We start from the raw sequence: 15,347 nt of genomic DNA, 5'->3' as shown, positions 1-15,347 counted from the left end.
ACCCCAATGGTGGAACAAGCTCCCCCACGACGCCAGGACAGCGGAGTCACTGACCACCTTCCGGAGACACTTGAAACCCCACCTCTTTAAGGAATACCTGGAATAGTATAAAAGTAATCCTTCTACCCGCCTCCCCCACCCCCACATAAAAAAAAAGTGGTTGTCCCACTGGCTATCATAAGTTGAATGCACCAATTTGTAAGTGTCTCTGGATAAGAGCGTCTGCTAAATGACTTAAATGTAAATGTAACATCAAAAACAGTATAAACAAAGTACAGTATGTTCTGAGTATGTTACCTCAACGTCAACTCATAACGTCCCACTATAACTTCATGGGAGTCTAGTGGATAGACTGCATGTTGCTTTGGGTGGATTCATCAACATTTGCAGAATATTCCTGTAATGTCAGATGGCATCTTGTCAGACGGCAACAGCCTAGTCGGCTGCAGACACTCATAAGGAGTTCAAGGAGTTTATTTGCCATTTGCAGGTATTTAAAGTAATACATACATTGTGATTCCTTGTTGGAGATCATATAGGACAGTACATACCAGTGGAGGCTGCTGAGGGGAGGACGGCTCATAATAATGGCTGGAACGGACCTAATTAAATGGCATCAAACACATGGAAACCATGGAAACCATGTTTTTGATGTATTTGATACCATTCCACTCAATCCGCTCCAGCCATTACAAGCCTGTCCTCCCCAACTAAGGTCCCACCAACCTCCTGTGGTACGTACACACAAACAGTAAAATATATCATAAGAACATCAATAAAAACTGCAAAGTGGTAAAAGATCATAAAAGGAAAATAAATGTTAAGTCATGTTCTAAAAGTCTGATGAAAACAGTTTAGGTTGATTGATTTAACAGGCAGATAGAACTGGGATAGAAGCTGTTCTGGAACCTGGGATCCAGAAACTGCCTAGCAACCATTGGTCCTCACTAGACTGGTGCCCTGCATGTCTAATTGTTCATTGGAGTTTATCAGGTTTTGAAGTGATGTCTGTGTTTGTGGGACCACTTAGTGCTGGAATGAGGTGTCTGTTTGTTCCCAATTCTATCAGAAATGATGGTCCTCATTTGAAGGTCCTGTGTCAAGGTCCTCACTATTATAGGAAGACGTATGTGTGTGTCCAGAGTGTGTGTGTCCAGAGTGTGTGTGTGTCCAGTGTGCGTGTGTGTGTTCAGTGTGTATGTAGTGTGTGTGCATCCAGTGTGTGTGTCCAGTGTGTGTCCAGTGTGTGTGTGTGTCCAGTGTGTGTGTGTTTGTGTGTCCAGTATGTGTGTGTGTGTGTGTGCGTGTGTGTCCAGTGTGTGTCTATGTGTGTCCAGTGTGTGTGTGTGTCCAGTGTGTGCGTGTGTGTCCAGTGTGTGTCTGTGTGTGTATGTGTCCAGTGTGTGTGTGTTTCCTGTGTGTGTGTGTGTGTGTCCAGTGTGTGTGTGTGTGTGTGTGTGTGTGAGTGTTTGTCCAGTATGTGTGTGTCCAGTGTGTGTGTGTCCAGTGTGGTGTGGCCAGTGTGTGTGTGTGTGTATGTGTCTAGTGTGTGTGTGTGTGTCCAGTGTGTGTCCAGTGTGTGTGTGTGTGTGTGTGTGTGTGTGTGTGTGTGTGTGTCAGTGTTACCATGGTTATTATTTACAGGGACACTGACGAGTCACCATGAACCCATTCAGTGTGTGTCCAGTATGTGTGTGTCCAGTGTGTGTGTGTCCAGTGCGGTGTGGCCAGTGTGTGTGTGGCCAGTGTGTGTTCAGTGTGTGTGTGTTCAGTGTGTGTGCGTTCAGTGTGTGTTTGTGTGTGTCCTGTGTGTGTGTGTCCAGTGTGTGTCCAGTGTGTGTGTGTGTGTGTCAGTGTCAGTGTTACCATGGTTATTATTTACAGGGACACTGACGATTCACCATGAACCCTAAACCCTGGATAGAGGGGCTCAGTGAATGTGGAGTGGAATGTGTTCAGGTGGGTCAGTGTGTCAGAGGAGACTCTGTAGAAGGACAGAGTGCAAGCTGGCCAGTCCAGATACACTCCTACTCTGTGGGAGCTGGAGGAGGGGACGTCTATGGTAGTGGACTTCTTATTATGCCAGACAGAGTAACTGTTGTCAGAGCAGACCAGACTCCAGGACTTGTCATTACATCCAATCACACAGTCATAACCCCCTCCTCTCCTGCTGATTCCTTTATATGCCACTCCTATACCAGCCCAACTCCCACTCCACTCTACTTCCCAGTAACAGCGCCCAGTCAGACCCTCTCTACACAGCACCTGTCTACAGCCCTCAAATCTCTCTGGGTGATCAGGATACGGCTGCTTCTCTCTCCTCCATGTCACCTTTCTGTTCTCCTCAGACAGAGAGAGGAATCTGTTTACTGTGTTTAGGTCCAGTGTGAGATCACAGACATCTGATGGATGAAACCAGACACAATATTAGAAATCATCATCATTCACATTAGAATGTTAACTCACTTTTCACTAATTCATTTAATGTAGATGTTTCTAGGTATCAAAAGGAGAAGTTAAGGTATTTTGAGACTTGTTGAATGATCATATGTTATACTGTATGGTAATATAAAACACACTTATTCCCATTAATTACACACACACACACACACACACACACAAACACACACCTGTATGCATGCATGAACACACACACATATTTCTAACGTAACACGAACACGCCACACAGACACAGACACACACATTGTCAAAGCAACTCTTTGTAAACTTTGGTGTCCCTGATTTGTGCTTCTGTAGAACTACAGCTGATATTTAATATGACCAAGTAAGTAATGATGGTGGTCTTTGACTTTGACTTCACTTGAATTAAGACTTATTCTTAGTCATATTCTTCACAGCAGTCAACACTCACATTTTCTAAGTCCAGGTTTCATTGTGTTCTCTCCACCATGTTCCACACTGTAGCGGTAAGCAGAAGAACAGACAGTCATTGAGGGATACACCTGAACTCACACACACACTCACACACACACACACACACACACACACACACACACACAAACACATGGTCAGCATATAAATTTGTCCAAGGGTAAGAATGTTTGTCTTAACTGAACATGTCTGACATGAATGTGTGTCCAGTGTGTGTGTGTGTGTGTTTCCTTTTGTGTGTGTATGTGTGGGTCCAGTGTTTGTGGTGTGTGTGTGTGTGTGTGTGTGTGTGTGTGTGTGTGTGTGTGTGTGTGTGTGAGTGTGTAGTGTGTGTGTGTGTGTCCACTGTGTGTATGTGTGTCCAGTGTGTGTGTGTCTAGTGTGTGTGACTTGTGTGTGTGTGTCCAGTTTGTGTGTGTGTGTGTCCAGTGTGTGTGTGTCTTGTGTGTGTGTGTGTCCAGTGTGTGTGTGTGTGTCCAGTGTGTGTGTGTCCAGTGTGTGTGTGTGTCCAGTGTGTGTCCAGTGTTTGTGTGTGTGTGTCCAGTGAGTGTGTGTCCAGTGTGTGTGTGTGTCCAGTGTGTGTGTCCAGTGTGTGTGTCCAGTGTGTGTGTGTCCAGTGTGTGTGTGTGTGTCAAGTTTGTGTTTGTCCTGTTTGTGAGTGTGTGTGTGTGTCCTGTGTGTGTGTGTGTCCAGTTTTTTTGTGTCCAGTGTTTTTGTGTCCAGTGTGTGTGTGTATCCAGTGTGTGTGTGTATCCAGTGTGTGTGTGTGTGTCCAGTGTGTGTGTGTGTTCAGTGTGTGTCCAGTGTGTGTGACCAGTGTGTGTTCAGTGTGTGAACACACACACACACACACACACACACACACACACACATACACACACACACACACACACACAGTCAGCATATAACTTAGTCCAAGTGGTGGTCAGAATGTTTGTCTTAACTAGCCTGATAACTCCAACATGTCTGATATGAACATTGACATAAACCCTCTACATACTTGAGTTTCTCCAGTCTGCAGTGTGGATCCTCCAGTCCAGCAGAGAGCAGTCTGACTCCTGAGTCTCCTGGGTGATTGTAGCTCAGGTCCAAGTCTCTCAGGTGTGAGGGGTTTGACTTCAGAGCTGAGACCAGAGAAGCACAGCCTTCCTCTGTGACTAGACAGCCTGACAGCCTGCAAAGAGTCAAATCACATTAAAACCACACTGCTATTCTTTGGTGGTGAAAATAGTGGCAGTATATTTTTTCTACATATTAAAATACATCAGTGTCCTGAAACCTGCCATATCTATTCATAAATTAATGTATCATTATTAGAAATTATTATAATATTGCTTGTAGAGAGAAACATGTATAGTACAAATATTTGAGTAGACTGACCAGAGCAGTTTAAAAAGCAGTATCAGTCAAAAGACAGAGAGTGAGGTATAAGATTTAGATTGTATTGACTATACAGTCCACACTATATCTATTTTGACAGGAATGCTAACATTTTAAATGTGGCTCTATACTCCAGCATGTTGGATTTGAGATCAAATGTTTCATATGAGATGACAGTATATAATGTCGCCTTTTATTTGAAGGTATTTTCATACATATCTGTTTCACCGTTTAGAAAAATGAAAGCACTTTATGTATCTAGTCCTCCTGTTTGAAGAAGTCATAAGTATTCTGACCAATTCACTTATAGTGTATTAAAGTAGTCAAAAGTTTAGCATTTGGTCCCAAACCCGTTGGTTGCATTTGCAGTTTGTTTTGGTTGTGTTTTGGGTTATGTTTTGCCCAATAGTAACTGAATGGTGGATGATGACTGGATTAATTTTCTGTCTAAGTGAGTAGATAACATGTTTCTAAACACTACTAAATTAATCCTAATGATGCCATGATTAATAAAAATAATGAATGAATCATGAATCATAATGAATGAGAAAGTTACAGAGGCTACAACAAAACATGCTAACCTCTCACCATTAACCTCAAATAAAAGGTGATATTCTGTTCTGTTGCCTAATATGAAACATTATATCTCAAATCCAAAATGCTGGAGCATAGCACCAAATTTAAAACTGTAAGCTTCACTGTCCAAACACATATGGTGTGGACTATGTGTGCCTGGTAAACACATGTGGATCTGGTGAACAGTTATCACTTGTTGACCATCTACAGGAATACTGACCTCAGAGTCTCCAGTTTACAGTGGGGATTCCCCAGTCCAGCAGAGAGCAGCTTCACTCCTGAATCCTTCAGGTCATTGTTACTCAGATCCAGCTCTCTCAGGTGTGAGGGGTTTGACTTCAGAGCTGAGACCAGAGAAGCACATCCTTCCTCTGTGACTAGACAGCCTGACAGCCTGCAAAGAGTCAAATCATATTAAAACCACACTGCTATTCTTTGGTGGTGAAAATAGTGGCAGTATATTTTTTCAACATATTCAGATATATCAGTGTCCTGAAACCTGCCATATCTATTCATAAATGGATGTATCATTATTATAAATGACAAATTATCAAAGTATTGCTTGTAGAGAGAAAAATGTATAGTACAAATATTTGAGTAGACTGACCAGAGCTGTTTAAAAAGCAGTATCAATCAAAAGACAGACAGTGAGGTATCAGATTTAGATTGTATTGAGTATCCAGTCCACACTATATCTATTTTGACAGTGAAGCTAACATTTTAAATGTGGCTCTGTACTCCAGCATTTTCGATTTGAGATCAAATGTTTCAAATGAGGTGACAGTATATAATGTCACCTTTTATTTGAGGGTATTTTCATACATATATCTTTCACCATTAGAAAAATAAAAGCAGTTTACGTATCTAGTCCCCCTGTTATAAACAAATATAAAAGTACAAATACAGTGGTGTGAAAAAGTGTTTGCCCCCTTCCTGATTTGTTATTTGTTTGCATGTTTGTCACACTTAAATGTTTCAGATCATCAAACACATTTAAATATTAGTCAAAGATAACACAAGTAAACACAAAATGCAGTTTTGAAATGAAGGTTGTTATTATTAAGGGAAAACAAAATCCAAACCTACATGGCCCTGTGTGAAAAAGTGTTTGCCCCCACTGTTATAACACAACTCAACTGTGGTTTATCACACCTGAGTTCAATTCCTCTAGCCACACCCAGGCCTGATTACTGCCATACCTGTTCTCAATCAAGGAATCACTTAAATAGGACCTGCCTGACAAAGTTAAGTAGACCAAAAGATCCTCAAAAGCTAGACATCATGCCGAGATCCAAAGAAATTCAGGAACAAATGAGAAAGAAAGTAATTGAGATCCATCAGTCTGGAAAAGGTTATAAAGCCATTTCTAAAGCTTTGGGACTCCAGCGAACCACAGTGAGAGCCATTATCCACAAATGGCGAAAACATGGAACAGTGGTGAACCTTCCCAGGAGTGACCGGCCGACCAAAATGACCCCAAGAGCGTAGCAACGACTCATCCAAGAGGTCACAAAAGACCCCACAACAACATCCAAAGAGCTGCAGGCCTCACTTACTCAGTTAAAGTCAGTGTTCATGACTCCACCATAAGAAAGAGACTGGGCAAAAATGGCCTGATGGCAGAGTTCCAAGAGGAAAACCACTGCTGAGCAAAAAAAACATTAAGGCTCGTCTCGTTTTTGCCAGAAAACATCTTGATGATCCCCAAGACCTTTGGGAAAATACTCTGTGGACTGACGAGACAAAAGTTGAACTTTTTGGAAGGTGTGTGTCCCATTACATCTGGCGTAAAAGTAACACCGCATTTCAGAAAAAGAACATCATACCAACAGTAAAATATGGTGGTGGTAGTGTGATGGTCTGGGCCTGTTTTGCTGCTTCAGGACCTGGACGACTTGCTGTGATAAATGGAACCATGAATTCTGCTGTCTACCAAAAAATCCTGAAGGAGAATGTCCGGCCATCTTCAGCTTGTGACCTCAAGCTGAAGCAAACTTGGATTCTGCAGCAGGACAATGATCCAAAACACACCAGCAAGTTCACCTCTGAATTGCTGAAGAAAAACAATATGAAGACTTTGGAATGGCCTAGTCAAAGTCCTGACCTGAATCCTATTGAGATGCTGTGGCATGACCTTAAAAAGGCAGTTCATCCTCGAAAACCCTACAAGGTGGCTGAATTACAACAATTCTGCAAAGACGAGTGGGCCAGAATTCCTCCACAGCTCTGTAAAATACTCATTGCAAGTTATCACAAACGCTTGATTGCAGTTGTTGCTGCTAAGGGTGGCCCAACCAGTTATTAGGTTGTAGGGGGCAATCACTTTTTCACACAGGGCCATGTGGGTTTGGATTTTGTTTTCCCTTAATAATATCAACCTTCATTTCAAAACTGCATTTTGTGTTTACTTGTATTATCTTTGACTAATATTTAAATTTGTTTGATGATCTGAATCATTTAAGTGTGACAAACATGCAAACAAATAAGAAATCCGAAAGGGGGCAAACACTTTTTCACACCACTGTAAAACTGTAAGCTTCACTGTCCAAACACATATGGTGTGGACTATGTGTGCCTGGTAAACACACGTGGATCTGGTGAACAGTTATCACTTGTTGACCAACTACAGGAATACTGACCTCAGAGTCTCCAGTTTACAGTGGGGATACCCCAGACCATCAGAGAGCAGCTTCACTCCTGAATCCTTCAGGTCATTGTTACTCAGGTCCAGCTCTCTCAGGTGTGAGGGGTTTGACTTCAGAGCTGAGACCAGAGAAGCACAACCTTCCTCTGTGACTAGACAGCCTGACAGCCTGTAATAGTAAAATAATATTAAAACCACAGTGCTATTCTTTGGTGGTGAAAATAGTGGCAGTATATTTTTTCAACATTTTCAGTTATACCAGTGTCCTGAAACCTGCCATATCTATTCATAAATGGATGTTTCATTATTAGAAATGACAAATTATCAAAGTATTGCTTGTAGAGAGAAAAATATAAAGTACAAATATTTGAGTAGACTGACCAGAGCAGTTTAAAAAGCAGTATCAGTCAAAAGACAGACAGTGAGGTATCAGATTTAGATTGTATTGAGTATACAGTCCACACCATATCTATTTTGACAGTGAAGCTAACATTTTAAATGTGGCTCTGTACTCCAGCATGTTGGATTTGAGATCAAATTGTTTCATATGAGGTGACAGTATATAATGTTACCTTTTATTTGAGGATATTTTTATACAAGTCTCTTTCACCTTTTAGAAAAATAAAAGCACTTTACGTGTCTAGTCCCTGTAGTATATTAAGATTATGAATATTCTGGAGGAACAAAGAGGGGATGTTTATCTTAGTTCAAAAGTAGCCATTTGTAGGGTGACGCCCCAGGGGAGACAGGTGATTGGACAGCAGAGCGAGCAACCCATATTTTTACATTGTTTATAAGTATATGCTGGAGGCAGGGGGTGTTAAAACAGACAGATTATTTTGGGACGCTGTTTCTCCAGACACTGCGGGTCTGTAAACTTATGCTGACATCTTGTGATATGAATAAAACTTCTAATCAAAGTGCAGCCTAAGCGGACTCTTTGTTTGACAGCAATGAGCACCAGCAGCGACAAGATACACTACAAATGGGGGCTCGTCCGGGATCTGTACGCATCGTTCTTTGTCCCATTCCTGAATCTCGAGGTGACTACCGCTCAAGCCGGCTATAAGGTGAGATTTCTCACAAAATTTGGGCATTAGTTGTTCCGCTGATTTATGAGAGGGCATTGAAGGGTGTACAGTGTAAATTACTTGGGTTTGTGCTGATGTGGTGTTATTGCTGTCGACTAAGGGTCTGTAATAATTATTCTAAAATTTGGTTGCATTGGTAAACGGCGCAAATAATAGGAAGTCTAGAACAATTGATTGGTAGTGAATAAAGGCAGATATACGTATACATTAGGGCACTGCACCGTGTAAGACCCTAGGGGGGGGGCATCCAGGATGGGCCGAAAATCCTCTTGCGCGTTAGATGTGTATTAGGTGTGTTTTAAAAACTCGGGTTGATGGAATTTATTGGATTGTGATTATTGCTCATCTTTTGTCTGACGGGATGTCTGCTTGGGGTAATCTCTCTGTAGATGGTCATTGAACTCACGGCATCACAAACGGTAGAGAATAAGACAAAGGAAAGGGCAGTGCAGGTTTCTTGTTACAAGTTGCACGCCACATGATAAATGCTAATGCTAAATGCTGGTTGTGTTTCATTCCACATTGTACATAAAGGCTAAATGCTAATGCTAATGCTAATGCTAAATGCTGGTTGTGTTTCATGCCACATTGTACATAACGGCTAATGCTAAATGCTAATGCTAAATGCTAATTGTGTTGCGTGCTACATGCTAACGTGTGACCTAAGAGGGCCATTGCGATGGAATAAAGCCTCTTAAATTATGTTTGTGTGTGTAGAATTCAGGGTTCTATGCGATTGTGAGCTCTGTTAAGTGTTATTGTTTGATTATAAGGGGTAAAATAGAGGGGCTGTAGCGGAATGCTAACGTTCTATTGCCTGGGAATCGTATCGTTGAATGTATTGCGCATGCGTTTAATTTTACGACACTACACTACAAAACGTGGGAGTTTATGGCACGAGATTATGAGACGTTTGTTTTACGGTACTAAACTACAACACGTTGTTTACTAAAACTACAACAAGGGGAATTTTGGGTAAATGGGTCATACTTCTGTTACACTGCAGGGGGAGACAGAAACACAGACGAGGGAACAAAGAGGAGAGATTTTAACACAAATGGAATCTTCTAGTTGTTAAAGCCGCTGTTGTTTGAAAATGAAACTATTTCTTGAGACATATTGAATTGATAAATGAGAGAGATATGTTGACGGATTAAAAATAAAAATAATTAAATAAAATAAAATGACGGATTAAAATAAAATAAAAATGTTATTGAGCTATCTATATTTATTCCTGAGTTGATTCTTAGAGCGAATGTGAACAAAGAAATATTGAATGCTGGAAGTAACTCAGTGATTGCATTAACTACTAAAATATTTTTCTGTGTCTCTGTTCTTTTGTCATATGAGAGGAACGATAGGACGAGACGAGAGGAGAGAGAGGGAGAAAGAAAGAGAGGTGCTGACGTGACATCACGTGACAAGGGGAGGATCGAGTCAAAAGGTTTTGAGGCTGGTTCTGTTTGCAAAATCTTCCCGTACAGGATATTTGATGTTATGACAATTTCACAGAGGCTTGGCAACAGACTGATCATTTGAATAAAATTTGCATTTTAGAGTCTCTGGGCATCACTTGGTTTGATTACAGTTGTGTTGGAAATCGAGTACTGACATTATTCTGTAAAATTAAAATAATTGGGTGCTTATAAAGCAAGGGGGTTTATGGGTATTGTAGTCTGAAGTTGACTACTTGCATTTTGCTTTCCGGATGGGTTGTGGTAAGATAGCCACTAATTGATAAATTGGTAAGATAGGATATAGAAATAAAAAAAATGTTTTAATTATTCATAATTTTTAATGGATTTTTTAATGGATTTTTTATTTTAATTAAACATATTTTTTGATTAAAAATTTTAATTGAATTTTTTAATATTCATATTTTTGTTGATTGATTTGTATTAATAATTTTTTGTTTGGGATTGTTTGGTTTATATTAATAATTAAAGGGGGGAAGCCATAGGCTATATAGTCTAAAATAAAATAATTCACAATAAAGGAATATAAAAGGGTTGTTACAATGGGGAGAAAGGACAGCAAGGCTATGAAGGTAATTACACCTGCTGGTATATTACAAAATAGTAATCCTTTAACTAAAGTATTGCTAGGTTATCCGGCAAATGAAACAAAAGTTGCCCTTTATTCTCAAACAAAAACTGATAAAAGATTCCAGCGATAAGATAAACAAAGGTATAGAGAAAATGCTAAAGGAAGAGAAGGCGACAGAAAAACTAATGGCAGAAGTTAGTACACCTTTCTCACACACGGATTCAGCAAAAAGACCCCCACCTTATGAGAAGGAAGTAGAGCTTAGGGATGTTTATCCTCAGCTTCCAGTGATCATCCAGGAGGGTGATTATTGCATCAGAGATGAAGATGAACGAATAATAGATAGAGGACAAGCAGAAATGACAATGAAGATGAATCCAAAACTCCAGAAGTAAGAAAAAACCGAGATGTCTGGAAACTAAGAGAAGAATGAGGTTCGGGAAGATGAAGACTTAGAGATTAAAGGTGCTTTATGTTCAAGAGGATTTTATTCAACAATGATTAGCAAAGAAGAAATAGAGATATAGACTGATGCGTATCATGCCTGGATGAAGAGAATAGTTTAGAAGAAGTAACACAACTGGATGAACAGCTCAAGAAGAGAAGATACAGAAGGAGAAACTGCTGAGAAAAGGATCCCAAGAATTGGAGGAGAAGAATACATTGAGGCCACTAGTAAGAAGATGATGGAAGATGATATTTTGAGGACAGAACATAGAATATAAGCTGTTGAAGAATCCTGATATGTCAACAACAAGAAAGAACAGGACCAAGAAACTCTCAGAAAACTAAATCAAATACAACTTACAACTGGTGGAGAAGCTTTGGTTATGAAGAATCAGAGTGAACCAAATCAACAATCACTTTTACAGCTTCAACTGAACAAGGCCAACCGCAATTGTACCAGCCACCAATGGGGTACCAGTGGTTTCATATCCACAGACAGTTTCTGGACAGACACAGAATTGGAGAGGAAGAGAACGAGAAGGCTTAGAAGGAGGAGGAAGATTTCAGCCACACTTCCAGCAACTTTCAGAAGAGTGTTATAATTGTGGACAGGTTGGTTACTTTACCTGTTAATGCAATGCGCCAGGAGGAAACAACAGAGGAAATTTCTGAGGAAGATAAAGGAGCAAGTGAAGATCACCTGTTCTCTAGGTGTACCCTTAAAGTATTCTAGAGTGCCTAGAAGATACGAAGGGGGGTGTCAGCTGATAGCACCGATTAGAGAAGAAGAGAAAATATCTAACAATTGAAGTAAAAACAAAGGACTAGGAGAGGTGAATAGTGGAAAAACTTTTATCTGTGTTCAGCCTAAAGAGCTTAAACATCTCACTATGTAAAATTAACTAATTAGGATAGGGATTTGAGGTAGTAAAACAGTTAATTACTCTTAAGGAACCAATTGAGCTCTGCTATAAAAATCAAAGAGAAATTAAAATAGACATACTAATATTAGAACATATACCTATTGCATTGTTGGAAAGAGATGCATGGTGTAAATTGAACTGTACAATAAGATGTACACTAGACGGCTGTCTGGTAGAAGATTTTAAAAAGAATAGGGTTTTTGGGAATCATATTTGCTTGAAGATAATATCATAGGAAGGATGATAATCTGTTAGACTGCCTATTAGACAATCTGTCTGAAAAATAAAGTTAAAAGGGGTGACTGTTATTCTGGGTTACATTCCTACACCAAGAGATTTCAGACTAGGCTAAAAGGTGTTTAGTCGTTTGCCAAGTCTGTGTGTAAAGAAGTCAGAAGCAGGTGGGGACTTCCCAATCACATATTCTAAAAATTTGGTGGTAAAGGATTTTGTGAATAAATCAGTGGAAAAAGGTTTTAAAGGTTAGGAGTAAAGATTAGATTAAAAAGTTAAGAAAACTAAGATTGAAGGAACTCTAAGACAGTAAACTAAGTTTCAAAGTTAGTAGTAAGAGAGAGCGAACAATGGTGAAGGACATTTTAGAGTTTAGTGGGAAGATAGATATGGTAGGAGTTTAGATCTGTTAGGAGCAGATGCATTGAGAAAGTATGCGTTGCTGAATGATAAGAGAAGATTGAGGGTAATTGAGTATCTATACTTACAGTTCCCAGCAGGAAGATCAAGGTAATTGTGGGTGTGTTTTTTTTATATAATCAAAAGTTTGAAAGTCAGGGATTAGAGGTAGGACTGAGAGCTAAAAAAAAGTGACACTAGTGGTGATAGAGGGAAATACAAGTAAGGAGTTAAAAAAATTGATGAAGTGACAACAATGACATTAACACTTCAGCATATTAAAACAACAGTGAGAAGCAATTTAACTCTTTCAACATTGATAGTTATTAAAGACATAAATATATCGCATTTGATTATAAGGGAACCAATAGCTCCAGCACCAATTTTAGGGGGAAAAATACTGTTATTAGGGTTAGGATGGGGACGTTCCTCACACATGGAGAGATGATTAGGGAGAATAAGTATTGTTATCAGGACCAGATGTAGAAGCTGTTGCACCTAGTCAAAGGAGGTATAGTTTGTACAACGATATGAGGTGGAAGAGGGTTATGAGTGATTGTTCATTTATTTTGCGTAAATGATAAGAGAAGATTAGGGAGAATATATGTGTACTTATCTAGTGCAAGCATTAAAATTTGTTCCGGTTTAGAATTATTGGTTAAAAGGCTATGTAATTCGTAAAGTGACGCTTATAATGGAAGAGTTGAAGTCTGTTGAAGCTTCCACAGTCACCGAAGGAGTTCAGGAGAAGTATATTACAGTAGCCACTCCAACAGTAAATAATACACAGATGATATCGGTAACTTTCCCACTAGAAGTAGTTAAGGGTGTTAATACATCAACTAAATCAACTACTTTAATGGTAACTTTGGAAAGGATTAATGGTACGACGGCAATAGCAAATGTAGGAAGTATGACACAGACACAAACAACAACCTTTCTGAAATGTTACGGATGGAGAGTGTTGTCAATGATAGTAAGGATAGGGTTAAAATAGGAGAGCAGATAGTGGTAGAGAAGAATATAGATTCATCTGAAATAGTGAAGGATACTATCATGGAGGTACAGGATGAGGTCTTTGATTTTAATGACAGACAAGGAGAGGTAACTGATCAGTACCGCTCGTTAGGGAAGAGAGAAACTAAATGCATATGGGTTTGATTCTTCTGTTGTGAAAATTATAGATGGATGGGCAGGTAGGAATCTTTGGTTCCAGCAGCTAGCTCATTCTGTAAGATCAGTGAGGAATCTTGAGGGTCCATGTCTGTTGAGAATTCCAGAACAGATAAAATAATGTCGTTGTCAAAACATTTGTTTAAGCCTAGGTTTAGGTGTTCTGGGTTAAATGAATTACCCTATGGGAATTTGTTAGATGGGAAGGAAAATCAGGTAACAGCGAACCCTGAAGCATTGAAGGTGAAACCATTGAGGGCTAAAAGTTGTTTTTATTCTAATAAAACATATGATGTAAGGGGTATGTTTATGGGAATATCAGATTGTGATGATTATATGATAACTTTGGGTAAGCGTGACCTTAAGGGTAGTAATGAGAAATATAATGTTACTTTTTATGTTCCAGTTAGTAAGAAGAGCAGGATGGTTAAAAGATTAGCTTTTGCCTGGCAATGTGACTATTGGGAATTTTAGAGATATTTGAAGGGGTTTGTAGTGATAAAGCATATATATTCTTACCCTATGTATGGACAGGATGTTGTTACATGTCAACGTTGAAGCTTCCATATGAGGCTTTTACCATTAAAAGAGGGGTAGCACCGGACACAGATAAATCTGAATCTAGGTTTGGAAGTAGGGTGAAAAGGGACATGGCGACATTTCATAGTCTTGAATCCTATCATTGGAGGATAAGTCTAAGAGAGAAGGGGGGACTTTTTCCATGGAATGGTGTAACATTTTTGGCAGATCATATTGATAATATTACCTATACTTTGATTCCAGATAGTTATAGATGCATTGAAGAATATAAGGGATGCGTTTGGTAGATCTGAAGGAGCTGGATGGTCAGCGAAGTCTTGGTTGCAAGATCAGTTAGGCCCAGTAGGAGCAGTGATGGTTTACGATTTAATAGCAGTTTTGATAGCACTGTGTGTGATGTTTGTAATTTGTTACTGACCTTTGAGAAAGCTATGATATTGAGATAGGTTGGAGTAGTGATGCCTGGAGACAACACTCAGATGCCGTTGTTGACTGTTCCTGATCTGGATGAAGAGGGACAAGTGGGACTGGATGGAGTATTGATGATAAATATCCTTTTTGAATATTTGATCATTTTTCAAAAAAAAATCAATATTAGTGTGATTTTAGTATGATGTTATGAATCAAAGGGGGGAAGTGTATGAATGAATCACATTATCCTATTTCATTATTCTATCATTTATATATAATTTTTATATTCTTAGTTGATATTGATGTTTAATTTGAAAGTGTTGTTTTGCAAAAGATACTGTTTGGTCTTTTCTTTTCTTCCAGAAGCATTTGGGGGAATATGTAGAGATTGAAATACTCAAACAAGGACAATATGAAGGGACAATATGAAAGGAGAATGACTGGAGGAGATGGAACAAGGAAGGGGTGGAAAGGTTCCGATTCCATCATCAACAATGCATTGGAAGTCGAGGCTACGGGGGAGATGAAGTGTAGTGGACTACATTCCAGTGTCTGCAATGAAATATAGACATATTTGCATGTGTAATACAT

The 15,347-nt window shown here is 39.5% G+C and overlaps 1 protein-coding gene across 1 annotated transcript in view; it reads right to left on the bottom strand.

Annotated features, from left to right (window-relative positions):
• Window positions 1-1,878: 1,878 nt before the first annotated feature.
• Window positions 1,879-15,347, bottom strand: part of LOC311114219 (NACHT, LRR and PYD domains-containing protein 12-like) — a gene marked incomplete at both ends in the record, with an annotated part of 35,314 nt that continues 21,845 nt past the window's right edge. The window contains 5 exons of the mRNA XM_084189485.1: window positions 1,879-2,400; window positions 3,901-4,066; window positions 5,069-5,205; window positions 6,844-6,850; window positions 7,518-7,661. Of these exons, the coding sequence (XP_084045611.1) occupies window positions 1,879-2,400; window positions 3,901-4,066; window positions 5,069-5,205; window positions 6,844-6,850; window positions 7,518-7,661 (976 nt within the window). The remainder of the gene's footprint in view (window positions 2,401-3,900; window positions 4,067-5,068; window positions 5,206-6,843; window positions 6,851-7,517; window positions 7,662-15,347) is intronic.

This window comes from Coregonus lavaretus (assembly GCF_964263955.1).
Source record: "Coregonus lavaretus genome assembly, contig: HAP1_SCAFFOLD_612, whole genome shotgun sequence".
In the NCBI taxonomy this organism is placed as follows: Eukaryota; Metazoa; Chordata; class Actinopteri; order Salmoniformes; family Salmonidae; genus Coregonus; species Coregonus lavaretus.
This window is presented reverse-complemented; position numbering and strand designations above follow the sequence as displayed.